This window comes from Cnephaeus nilssonii (assembly GCF_951640355.1).
Source record: "Cnephaeus nilssonii genome assembly, chromosome: 11".
Taxonomy (NCBI): Eukaryota; Metazoa; Chordata; class Mammalia; order Chiroptera; family Vespertilionidae; genus Cnephaeus; species Cnephaeus nilssonii.
The window spans coordinates 38,976,839-38,990,970 of record NC_137082.1 but is presented as its reverse complement, the minus strand read 5'-3'; the positions used below and the strand labels follow the sequence as shown (position 1 = coordinate 38,990,970).

General features: G+C 40.9%; 1 protein-coding gene across 1 annotated transcript; it reads right to left on the bottom strand.

The window, feature by feature from the left end:
- Positions 1-909: 909 nt before the first annotated feature.
- LOC307107492 (oxalate decarboxylase OxdC-like) lies at positions 910-13,904 on the bottom strand (the record flags this gene model as incomplete). The annotated part of the gene is made up of 9 exons (XM_079784728.1): positions 910-1,044; positions 2,436-2,582; positions 3,863-3,976; positions 4,543-4,652; positions 6,586-6,739; positions 7,590-7,820; positions 10,881-11,087; positions 11,810-12,022; positions 13,821-13,904. The coding sequence occupies 9 exons, from the start codon at positions 13,902-13,904 to the stop codon at positions 910-912; spliced, it is 1,395 nt and encodes a 464-aa protein (XP_079640854.1).
- Between the last annotated feature and the right edge of the window lie 228 nt (positions 13,905-14,132).

Here is a 14,132-nt window from a genome sequence, read left to right as displayed (position 1 = left end):
GAACTGGTTTATAATATATGAAGGAATTCTCAAAACAAAATCTATAATAATAAAACCATAATATGCTAATTAGACCAGACATCCTTCCAGACGTCCTTCTGGATGAAGCTGGGGCTGTGAGGGAAGCCCAGGTCTCAGGTGCCTGCCAGTGGCCAGAGGGAAGCCTGGGTCCCAGTTGCCAGAGGGAAGCCGGTGCCGGTAGCCAGGGGAAGGAAGGCTTACTCTTGCATGAATTTCATGCATCAAGCCTCTAGTTTGTACATAAAAAACTGTCTCTGCGTTTACCTCTTATGACTATTTCCCCCTATCTTACATCCTCCTTCCATACACCCATTGCCCTGTGCTATTCCCTGCACCTTCCCAAGCATGTTCCTCCTCCTGGATGTGGTCAAGTCTCTTTTTCGGGGGAGAGGGGAAGGGTATTTTTTACAGAAAAGTTTTTCATGTTTTTCCCCATCACCATTTATCCCCTCTATACCCTCTTCCACCTCCGCCCACCACCTCTCCCCCCACCCCCGCCCCGGCCATCATCACACTGTTGTCCTTGTCCATGAGTGATGAATAAAAATAAAAAATAAAAATACATGCATGGTACTAAGACTTACTGATATGAATTAAAAGAATGGCTTTTCATTTGGAGTAATAAATTTGAAGTAAAAAGAGAAAATAAACAAATACATACACATATACTAAAATCCATACAAAAATATAATTTAATCTATTGGGGGTGTCCTCTATGGACCTACTAATCTGCACAGACTATACATGAACTGCCTGCAATCTGTCAGCTAAGGGAGCCCACAGGGCTGCTTCGCACCCGCTTCCCCCCTTCCACTGTGTGAAGAGCTCCCCATTAGGCAAGTCCTTCTTTAAAAACAATGAAGAACAGACATGAACCCATCAGCAAGCCTAAGGCAGGTTGATTGCCTGGTCCTCGTTGAATCTGGGGATCTTCTTAAATTCACTTTGTTTCTTGAAGAAAAGCTGGGCCAGGATGTGGTCTGCTGTGGCCTGGAAGTAGTCATCCATGTCAAGGGTTTGTAGCTGACAATGGAAAACAAAAGAAGCATCAGCACTGAACTACTCGGGTTCCTACAGACACCTCACAGCCTCTAGACACTTACAGGACGGCGGGTACTTGGCTGTGTGACTCCAGAGCTACAAATTCCTGCCAATGCGCACCTTGTGTGCCTGGTCTTCCCTGGCCATGGGGAGCTCACCTTTCAACTCTGACAACCAGGAAAGTCTGACTGGTGGCTACATGTGCTGGGGCAGCGGAAACTTTCTCTAGGAGCGACCTCCATCCTCCGGAGAGAGAGTTCCCTTCGACGAGGGAACAGGACTATCTGTTTTCCCGTCAGCAGGGACTAGTGACAGAGCTTCTCAGAGCACCATAACCCTGAGGCACAGGATGGAGGTGAATCTGTCCACCAAGTAAGTGGTCCCCCTGCTCCACGGCCAGAGACTGGACGAATAAACTGGGCATGCTCAGTTTAGCTTACCCCTGTATGTTTGGGAGCTGCAAAGCTTCAAAGAGCATGCCCTGTTTCTTTATGCCATAAGGCGTACAGGGCCTGCCTCAACGTGGAGAAGCCAATCCAGTTCTGGAGATTGATATTAGAAACCCACCTTCCCAAGATATTAGTCACGTTCTCTAATATCTGCTTTATTAGAAATAAAAATTATATCATGGATCTCTATATATGACTCTTTGGTCTTTTTTTCTTGGTTCAGAACTTGGGGAATTAAGAGGGAAGGTGATATATCGAATCCCTTTATAACCAAATAAAAAGATTACTTGATTCTCCTCTTTTCACATTGGCTCTGCCAATTTATTTATTTATGCGCTCATTCAACACATTAACTGAGGGCCCCCTATTGCTGGAGGCTAATTCCAGCATGTCATAATAAGTGCAAGAAGTCCTCAAAAGGTTGATGGGCTTCTATATTCAGCAGGGCTGAATACATGTTATTGCCTGCTGTAATGGCCAAAAGCATTTCCCCAAACCTGAAGATCTGCATATATTATTGCCTGTTACATTTCAATCTACATGTTATTGCCTCCTGCTGGCCAAACAGCTGAACAGCCAAAGGCATTTCCTCCAACCTGACAATGCCTACTGTATACCAAATTTACCTTTGATATGTATATCTGCTTTGCTAAAGGAAAAAATGTGGGAATAAAAAGAGCCCTGAGTCCGGAGATAAAAAGAATTTAGCTACTACAGCTAAGCTTCCTCTGGCTCCCCCATGGATTACAAATTTATATTTCTAGTCTCTTTATTAATTTACACGCAGCACCTTCTCCAGATTCCTGAACCCTTCTAGATGCTGGGAAAGACCCCCAGCACCCTATTGTCCAGATACATTGCTTAGCAGAGTGTTCTGCACATCGCCGGCACTTAGTCATCTCTCTTAAGTGAGTTTATTCTCACCTGGTCTCTGGTACTGAAGGCAAGAATGAAAAGCAAATCCTCATCGCATGCACTCTTGATGTAATGCTGGGTTCCAATGGGGAAAAATATCACATCGCCAACGTGAATATCAAACTCTGTGGTACCCTGAGTATTAATAATGCCCACCTAAGGAAGAAAACAATATCTTGAAGTGAAGCAAATAAAATCAAATATTCGTTAAGGATAAGTATTAATAGTGAAGATCAGATGAATAAAAGCCTGTGATTTCAAAGAGACTTATTAGAAAGAGTAAATGGCAGAAGACAGAGCCCACCCTTTGCATAAAATCTCCTATTTCCAAGAGGTAGTCCCACAAAAATCAAAAGATACTCTATTTTACAAAATGTTTCTCAAAATGCCATTAGCAAGTTCAATACTGCAGAACAACATGCAAAAAGAGCCTCAATCACTATGTTCTAATTAAGGGTTATAAATTACCCTTACGTAATTACCTAATTAGGCAAAGGATTTAGATTTGAGTGTTTTACTCCCCTGCCTTCCTCTCTACTTGTTTGGGAAAATGCAGCCTTTAGGAGAGCAGCATCCTAACAGTCTTCCCTAAAAGAGTTAGAGATTAAATGTGCACACAAATTCACACACAAGCACACCAAAAATAAAATCTGTTCTTGAAATATAATTTGTGAATGTTTACAATGCCTTTTTCCAATTTATTAAAGCCTTCACCTCCAAAATCATACAACAAAACTTCTGCTATGAATGACATAATAGGTGAAGTGCAGTCTGGTTTGAGCCTTTCTGTCAAGATTGAGACAGGTACAGGCTAGAAAAGGCCATTTTACCTGTGTACACCATGTAGGTTTCCCCAGGGAGCCCTATGAAAGTCCAGAACCAAATCACTATGGTAACAGGCTACTCAGCTTGGCTTTGATTATGGTAACCATATAATTGATCACCCAAATCAAGACTCTCTGAAGAGTGAAAGGGGGTGCTGTTCATAGTTTCACAAGACAAGTATACATCAGGAGGATCCTGGGAAAACTGGGACCTGTGGCCACTCTACCAGCATTTCACACTCCCCAGCCACCCTGACTCACATTATGCTGAGAAGCAAAGAGTCACTTCACATTCTCCAAAGGGCTTCACATTAACCCTTGCATTACCTGAGAATGCAAAACTCTGAAAACGTAAGCAGGTGTTTCAGACCCTCCACCACGAGTGATAACTCTGTATCACTTCTGAAATGTTCATAGCGTCTTTTCAAGCTATGACTGGGATGCTGTTCCTCAGAGCCTGCACAGTATCCTCTAAAAACTGTGCCCAGAAAGGCATTAGCACCCAGTCCTTTGATGTTACCAAAAACTAAACCAAAATAAAGAAATACCTCCCATTTGCTTCTTTCTGCATTAAAAGGAAAGTTTTAAAAAAACTGTTCACAGAAAAATTACCTTTGCACATCCACTTATTACATATCCCATTTCATTTGCATTAAAATGGAAATGAGGCTGTCTCAATCCATTGTTGTAAATCCTGAGTGTACACAAACTGAGGGCATTTTGATGCTTAAAAAAAAAAAAGAAAAATGAAATCCAGTTATTTAGCCAACATTCTACTCAGCAACTTAACAATTAATTTAATTATAATTAATATTTTTGAAGCCCTCACTAAGACATGCAATTTTTTATGTCCTTTACATTTATTATCTTACTTGTTCCTTATAACAGTTTTGTAATGTTAGTAGTATTAGTTTCCCCATTTTACGAGTGATGAAATTAAAATCTAGGTTGGTTGAGTAGTTTACCTAGGGTCACACAGTGACAGATCTGAGATTTGAATCAGAAAATTTAAAACCATAGCTGTGCTATTGGTCATTATGCAATACAACATTTAAAACAAATGAAAAGCGATATTTCACAAGCATCCAGTCTTTTCATTAATGTAACTATCAATGCCAAAAAATTAAGTTCCCAAATCCATATTGAGGCCTCAATTAATAGTGTACATTGATCAAATCAACCAATGTTTGACTACATCTTTCTTTTTCTTTTTGTCCAAAAGAATGCTGAATACAACCTAAATATCTTATTTCATCCATCTTAATAATGATTAAAACATTTTTCTCAATTACCTGATTCAGGAATTTACTGAAAATTTTTTCGTTATTGCTTAGTCCACTTTCATTTTTCCAATATTGTGCCAGCTGTATTATTCCTCCTGGAAATCGATACTCTTTTGAACCTGAGTCAGATGAAGTTCAAAAACAAAATATGATAAAATACTTCAAAATCATACTACAAAGGACATAGCTCTTCTATAGTCACCAAAACGTATGTGGTGGGAACACCAGATCCTATGTGCCCCCAAGATATTGACCTGATGTGCTTAGGTACTATCCTACCTTCCAAGCTCTCCTGAAATTTCTAACAAACAGTGGCCTCTTTAAGACAAACAGTTCAACTCAGGGAACCTGACTAGGAAACTTGAGAGTCATCCTAAGGACCAACCTTGCTCTTCAAGTCAATCACCTACGTCCTGTCAGCCCTACCTCTTTCAAGTCTCTTTGCTTCATAACAGTTCTCTCCCTCTCACAACTGTCAGAGTACAGACCAGCATCATCCCTATCTGAGGGACTGGAGAGTCCCTGACTCATCTCCCTGCCTCGCAGTGGCCCCTTCCAATTCTTTCTCTACAATTAAGCAGGATTGGCCATCACTTCAAATCACAAAATTAACACTAACTCAGAAAGATATCTGCACCCCCATGTTCATTGCAGCATTATTTACAATAGCCAAGATATGAAAACAACCTAAGTGTCCATCGACTAATGAATGGATAAAGAAGATGTTGTACAAATATACAATGGAACATTGTTCAGCCATAAGAAAAAAAAAATATTGCCAGTTGTGACTGGATAGACCTCAAGGGCATTATGCAAAGTGAAATAATCAAAGACATATACAACATGATCTCATTTAAATGTGAAATCTAAAAAGAAAAAAAGCTCATAGATACAGAGAACAGATTGAATGGGTGAAGGAAGTCATAGGTGCAGACTTCTAGTTATAAAATAAATAAATCATAGGGATGTGATGTACAACATGGCAACTACAGTTACTAATACTGTATTGCATATTTGAAAGTTGCTTAAAAGTTCTCACCACAAGAAAAAGAGTTCTGTATGATGGTGGCAATATTAACTTATTGTGAACATTTCACAATATATACAAATATCAAATCATTGTGTTGTACACCTGAAACTCATATAATATATGTCAGTTATATCTCAAACAAATAAATAAATAAATCTATAATAATAAAATCATAATATGCTAATTAGACCAGACATCCTTCCGGACGTCCTTCCTTCCGGACAAAGCCGCAGTGGGCGGGGGTTGAGGCAAAGGTGGCAGAGGCCCCCGGCCACAGCTGCAGTGGGCAGGGGCCGGGGCTAAGGCCCTTGCACAAATTTTGTGCATCGGGCCTCTAGTAAATAAATAAATAAATAAACATTACTGTGTCACTCTTCTATTTAAAAAACCCTAATTGCTCTTCTTTTCCATCAAGATAAAGTATAAACTCATTTGCATAATAATCTACATAATTGGACCCCTCCTTTCTCACCAGCTTCTTCTCCTATAATCCCCTCCCACAGCCCCAACACATAGCCTCACACTTTGAAATCTTTTGCCTCCAGGCCTTTTCTCACATATCCTACTCAGTTGAAAAAAAAAATTTTTTTTCAAACTTCTCTTGACTGTGACCCATTGTAAAAAAAAAAAAAAAAAAAAAAAATTACATCTCAGTCCAATGCACCTATATCATCACCTATATAATAAAGGCCCAGGGACCATGACAGCGTAACGACCGGAACAACCGCTCAACCAGTCGCTATGAGGTATATTGACCACCTCTTGGTTCCTCCCTCCTGGCCCACAGGCTCCTATCACCGGATGGCGAACAGGGAACGAGTGGCTGGTGGCAGCGGGGAGGGACTGGGGGCCGGCGAGGGGACCCAGGTGGCTGGCAGCGTTGGGGCAGGACTGGGGACTGGCGAGCAGGCAGAAGATGGCCCTGATCACAGGCTAAGCCTAGAGACCCTATCCGCACACGATTTCATGTGTTGGGCCTCTAGTATTTAAATAAACAGGCTTCATAAAATAACATACTATACCTTTAAGGTCATAAAAGTATCTCCACACAAGGCTGTCTGGAGACTGTACATAACTGGCATTCATAACCAGGTCTGCCAGGTTGGGAGGGAGGTTGACGGCCTGATCCTCTTTTTGTTTGTGGAATGACCTAATAAAATTGATTCCGCCTTCAGGCTGAAACACAAAAGAAACCACATAAGATATCTGTGAAACATCCTACCAATTGCAGCAATAGAAGCGTAGGTAGCTGAGGACAGGATGGTATTGGCACCCTGTGGCTTCCAGTGGCCCAGTCAAAAGAGCTGACCTCAATTAGCCTGATTTGTGATATTTATGAAAATCCTCCAAGTTTTCAATGTATTTTGATTTTAAATGTGTTGGCATTTTATAATCAATAAAAACTCCTATGGCTTCTCCCTAATAACTCATTTCTTCTCCCTATAATATGACACCAGGACCTGCTGCAAAATAGACCTCAGGACTTTACTAGATAGGTTTCTAAATTTTCCATTGAACCCCTTTCAATTACCAGTCATGGGCCATCACCAATTCTCCTGATCACTCATTTGCAATGTCAGCCTCCACATCTGACCCTCTGTACCCAGTGTTATGAGTAATCCAATGATAACATAAATATTTGAAGAGACCCAAACCAGCTGTCCTTCAGGAAAATAGTGGGATCCTCCACATTAGATAAAGAAAACACAACATCATCTGTAGCAAACTTCTCCCTGTATTAGCTTATGGCATTTCAGAGATGAAGATTATAGCAGTTTTTCTCACCTATATCATAACCTTTCTACCAAATTTATCATAGTTTTCTATGGAAGTCCTTCACAAAGGAAAGTATAGACACTCAATTTCAACAAGTTTTATATCCTTAGTGGGAACACAAGGTGTGTTTTTTAGTTCATTAGCCAACTGTTACACTGTTGATGGCTGCCCTAGACACACGGATACACATGCTCTCTTTGTGCCTGTGTGATGCGTACCCACATCATGGGATGCCGTTTTCAGTACAGACCTTAAGTGACCTGGAAGCAATGTCCTCGGGTGTAGAAAAAAAGACATCATCAACATCCAGTGTCTGAAGTTCATCATGTGTGGAAAAGAAGAGCAGGAAAAAGCAGTCTTCATTGCCCACGTTCTTTATCCAGTGAAGCGTGTTTTTAGGAAAGAAGATCACTTGGCCAGCTGTAACGTTGTACGTGGTAATGACATGACCATCGTCAACCACCCCGATCCACGCTGTCCCCTGAAACATACACAGAGAAGCACATCCCACACCACCTTAGAGCAAGTCTCCACCTTTCTTCATTACCTCCTTCCTAAGATAACATTCTAAGACTTTTTCGAATCACCACCTCATGAAATTTTAATACTACAGATATACTATAGATCTGTACACTATATACACATACTGCTTATGTGTTATACATATATTATAGTTTAATACATAAAAAGAGTCAGTATTTTGCCCCCCCCCAAAACCAGTTTATGCCCTCTTGGGGGCAATATTGCCCCCGTTGAGAATACATGCTTTAGAGTTTAAAATGACTGCAGGCACATGTGTGTTCATATGCAATTACATAGACATGCATGTTTGTATAGATGAATACAGTTGTATATGTATTTTTCAGTTAAGAAAAAGTCTGCATACAATTTTAATAATAATAATATTAACAATACCAGCACTTAGTGCTTTTACTGTGTTCACTTCAGATAGTCTTCTTAGTACTTTACCTGATTTAACTCAAGTTCCTTCCATCAACCCTGTGAAGCAATTTCTATTATTACCACCACTTTACAGATGAGAAAACTAAGTCCAAAGAGAATATACAGTTTTCCCAAGGTTACTCAGCTAGTCGATGGCAAAGCTGGGATTTGGACTTAAGCAGTCCAGCTCTAAAGTCTACAGATTTTTTTTAAATTGTAGTAAGAACACTTAAAATGAGATCTACCCTCTTAACAAATGTTTAAGTGTACAATACAGTATTATTAATTATAGATACAATGTCATGTAACAGATCTCTAAAACTTAACTATCTAGTCAAATTACCCAGTTAAAATTATTTAATCGAATTATCTAGAAAGAGAGAGTAAAATGGCGGTTGCAAGGGCCTGGGGGGGGAAGCCTATATTTTTAATCCGCACCATACTTTGATTCTGCTCATACAGAATTGTATTCTTTCTCTCATTCTCTCCTCTGTTCCTTAGTATTATCCTGTGAAGTAGGTAGAGGAGGTACCACTGTTTCTGTTTTACCGGAGACTCATGGTCACATAGCAGAGCATCCCCCAGGGTGGATGTAAAGGAAGTCTTTGTTCTCTCTGTTCAGACGTATAGACAATGGGTATTAAAGATGCAGGGGAAAGTGAACCACTAAAGAGCTCTCTCCAAGTCCACATGCAGCCAACAGCAACAATATGCATCTGTTCCTATTGGGGCATCAACTACCCCAGACAGAGCAGAGACAGCACGGTGGCCAATGGGACACCCACAGCAGGTCCACTAGTCACCTGACTGCCCACTTCTCTCAGGAACACTCATTCCAAAGCTCTCATGAAGATACTCCGAAGCAAAAGCAAGCTCCCTGGGAGAGTGTGCGGAGGAGGGATTTCCTTCGTGCCTATTGCTTGGTTCCTTACCCTGATCATGAGCGTGAGTGACCCTAGATTTCCTGGAATCTAGAGAATATTCTGGCCCACATTATTTTTTCTAGTTGAGTTATTTCATATGTTTTTCATTAAGATTGACATATAACATTATATTAGTTTCAGGTGTATAACATAAAGAGTCAATAATTGTATATACTGTGAAATGATCACCATAATAAGTCTGGTTAACATCCATCACCACACAAAGTTATAATTTTTTATAACTTTGAGAACTTACAATTTTGAGAACTTTTAAGATCTACTTTCTTAGTAACTTTCAAATAAACAATACAGTAAGTACTATTAACTATAATCGCCATGCGTATATTACATCCCCCTGATTTACTTTATAACTGGAAGTCTGTACCTTTTGATCACCTTCTAGCCCACATTTAGAAGTTCAGATCATAAACTCTGCTGAGCTGAATCCCAGGCCTTTGATCTGTGGTACATTCTCCAGACTAATTCCTCTGGCTCGGACTTTGTTTTCTAGGGGCCCCCCTCCAGGAAAGCTCACTTAACTGCCTTTCTTTCTGCCTACCACTCTGCCAATACTCAGCCAAAAAAATCCTTTGAAGATTATCCTCTTTTACATATTTTATACATGTGGAAAAGACAAGGAGTCAAAAAATATGGACTTTGTCCCAGTCTAGCCAACAACTACAACTACAGCTTATCTTTATCTTTCTGAGCCTCTATTCTTTTATGAGAAAGAAAAAGGATTCAGTCTTAGGTAGATGAAACTCTAATCTCTCTTCCTGTTGTAAACTATAAAATGGAATGAACTGTCAAAAATAAAAGTGGAGTTTTATTAACAACAACAGAAATATGTCACATAAAATTGGCTGACCTATTAATAAGATTATTAGGGTAAGACCAAATTCTGTAAATTCGGGGGGGGGGGGGTTGGCACTACTGGGTCCCCAGTGTCTGAAATACAGAAATATTTGAAATTCAAATAAGCACACTCATTTCACCTCCAACTCTTTCTATTTCACTTGACTTCCAGAAAATTCCAAATGTTCAGAACCACAATTGGCCTGATCTTAGGGACTCCAGGCTGAACATCTGCAAACCGGTTTGTCATCCAGAGCTGCTCTTTTCCTTAGAGCATAGCTGCCCGCTCTTTGATCATTAGATCAGAGCCACCAATGTCAGCTTTGGCTCAAAGGATGGAACAGTGATCTTATTTAAGAATAGTGTCTGAAAAATGATTTCAGACTGAAGAAAGAAGTTCAACGTAATGCTAAGAATTATTAAAACAGCCAGGCTGGGGTGGCTCAATGGTTGAGTGTCAACCCATGCACCAAGAGGTTGCAGGTTCCATTCCCAGTCAGGGCAAATGCACGAGGTTGCTGGTTCAATCCCCAGCAGGGGGAGTGCAGGAGGCAGCCAATCAATGTTGATGTTTCTCTATCATCAATGTTTCTATCCCTCTCCCTCTCCCTTCCTCTCTCTAAAATCAATTCTAAAAAAGAATAATTAAAACAAACAGGTTGATGCTTCAAGACATTGCTAACTAATCTAACTGAATACTTAGCCATAGCCTGGATGTTGTCTATCAATTAAGTAGCTTTTGCAACAACTAAAATAATAACCTGAGGATACAACACACTGGCATAAATGCTGAAGTACAGAATGGGGCAAACTGATTATACCTGTGCGAGATAGCCATGCTCATTTGCATTAAAGTGCCAGTGAGGGGCACGGAGGCCATTGCTTTTTATTCTCAGGGTCCCCAGAGTCATCTGTGATCTCTGGCTGTTCAAGCTGCTGCCAAAGGCCTCTTCTTCGATGCTGAGATAGTCTTTGATATTGTTCCTGTACCGGGCCCACTGGATTGCACCACCAGAGAACTCAAACACCTGAAAAGTAATAAGCAAGCACTTATGAGCACAAAGGCCATCGCCTGAGGAACATGAGGCCACCACAGCCTACAGAGATAGAGGGGGGCAAACAGGAAAGGCTGTGGTGATGAGGGGAGTAATGGAGTTCCAAAAGGGAAAAGGAAGGATAGGCCTGCAAGACGCCAGGAATGGGCATAGTGGTGCAGGCTGTGCTCTCTGTCTAGTCCCTGATAGACATAAAAAGAACACCTATCGCCCAGCTGGTGTTGCTCAGTGGTTAAGCATCAACCCATGAACCAGGAGGTCACAGTTTGATTCCCAGTCAGGCCACATGCCAGGGTTTTGGGCTCGATCCCCAGTGGGGGGCATACAGGAGGCAGCCAATCAATAATTCTCACTCATCATTGATGTTTCTCTCTCTCTCTTCCTCTCACTTCCTCTCTCTGGAATAAAATAAAAGAATACCTATCTTGACAAGAGGGCTTTCTATTTGTCCATCTGCAGTTTTCCCCTCCAGCCAGACAGAGAACTATCTATCCATTAAAGAAAAGTTCTGCCTGGAACCAATATCAACTCAACTTTCCCTCTTCCCTATCTCTCCCCTCCCTTCATCCAGATAGAACGCACCTGATTCCTCCCGATGAAGACAGAGCAAAGCTTAGTAAAAACACAATGGAAGCTTTGTTTTGAAATAGCCATTGAGAGTAGATGATGCTTTTCCTAATGTGTGTCATTCATACCTTGGATTTAGGTAAATGATTAAGAAACTGGAATTTGGGGTCAACAGCTTTTTGCAGTGTCGGAATTGTTGTTTGTGGTTTGGGTTCCGAACGGGGCTGAGAGTTGTTGATATACACCAAGGAGAGGATCAGGACTCCCACCGCTGTGGTAACGGTGCAGGCCAAGAGACACACCAGGAAAACGCTCATCAATGACCACTGCTTCTTCTTTTCCTGGGAGAGATTAGCAAATTAGGAAAAATGAAGCCATCATTCTCTACTTGTGATGCATTAAAATACTGCCTCCTGATCTGGAGAGTAACATGCTAAGTGAAATAAGTCAGTCAGAGAAAGACAAGTATCACATGGTCTCATTCATATGTGGAATCTAAGTAACAAAATAAAATGGTGAACGGAGTGGATCCAGAGACATAGAAGCATGGAACAGAGTGCAGAATCTCGGAGGAAAGGCGGGGGAAAGTGGGTGCGTGGGAGGTAATCAACCAAGGACCTTGCATGCATACATGCATGGCCCATGGACACAGACAATGGGACAGTGAGGGCCTAGGGCAGGGGGACGGGGGCGGGCTGGAGGAGGTTAATGGGGGGAGGAAGAAGGGACATATGTAATACTTTGAACATTAAAGAATTATTTTTAAAAAATATTGCCTCCTTTCTCAATTTGGTTTATTTTCTCTTTTACTAAAAAAAAAAAAAAAGCATTTGTGCCCTAGCTGGTTTGGCTCAGTGAATAGAATAGAGTGTTGGACTGTGGACTGAAGGGTCCAGGGTTCAATTCTGGTCAAGGGCACATGTCCGGGTTGTAGGATCGATCCCCAGTAGGGGGCATGCAGGAGGCAGCCAATCAATGATTCTCTCTCATCGTTGATGTTACAATCTCTCCCTTCCTCTCTGAAATCAATAAAAAAATATATTTTTTAAAATGCATTTGTGGGAGAAATATACCCAGTAAAATAATACATGTGCAAATATGAGTATAAATACACACACATATACCTTGCTAACATCCAAATAAGCAAGAATAAAAATAATCATATGAGGAGCTAGATGTTACTAGCTAACATTACTAACACATAATGTTACTAGAAAATCAAGTAGACACTTAAGTTTGTATATAAAAGCATTCCAATTCAGTCAATTAGCCCCATTTACCAGTTTCTTCACTTAAAAATTAAATAGGTTATAAAGGGTATTTTCTAAGAACTCTTTCATTCCAGAACATACATCTACATTTACATGTACAGGTTCATGCATAGGAGTAAGTAGCTTACCTGTAAGGAACTGGCCTGCAGGTCTCAGTTTCTCTCCCTCCTTTGTTTAAACAGCTTCATGGAACTCCCCTCCTGCGTGTATTACCTACAGGAGCAACTAACCCATCTACCAAGTCTGAGCACAGTATTTCCATGTATTTCTATGTTACTATTTCCTGGCTTCCCGTCACAAATATGTGCTGAAAACAATAGTATTACTTCTGTGAGTTACCATGCACATCACTGAAAGCTGCCAAGAGAAAACACATCCTAATCTTTGGACCAATTTGCCCTTGTTTCTCTGACCATTAAAATGATACTCATAAGCACCGATGCCAAAGGTGTCTTGTTCCACTGCCCTCTGAGTTCCTGGCCTTTCTCTCTGAGCAGGCCTATCTCTGATCACTAATAACTCTAATACAAATGTCTTTAGTACTTTAGCCTTCTTAGATGGCATATGTCGTATAGCATAATCACGTAGCAACATATTCCGTTTAACATTGCATAAGGGTATGATATGGAACAATAAATAACTCATTAGTACTATGAGCAACTATTCCTAGAGTTGGGCCAGGAAAGAGCGAAAAAAGGTGTGAGTTCAGAGTTTATGGGTAAGAAGGCCAATCAGGAAATATTGCGAGCGGGAGATGCTGCCTCGGTGAGGAAGGTCACAGAGGAAAGCTGATCTAAGAGACTCTTTCCTGAGCTCGGCATGAAGGTTTGGAGGAGAGCTCATCTCAGGATGGAAGCCCCCAACTCACCGTTCTGGGCATGGTGTTTATCTTCCCCGGATAGGAAACATTTGGTGTGGAGCCTTCATGCATTTCAAATGCTGCGTTGTCCATTGGCAGAAGGGAGCAAGCAACTCACCAAAAAAGAAAAAGGGAGCAATGGAGCTTCAGCAAACAGGGAGACCCTGAGATCTCTGCGAGGAGCAGAATGGTGATGCTTAAGGAAGGGAGTACTTATATAGAGCGGGAAGTTAAGGAAATGAAATAAGGAAGCTGCCTCTTAAACTATAATCTTGGTTAAAAAAAAAAACCACCTAGAAATAATTGCCAAATTAGAGGCCA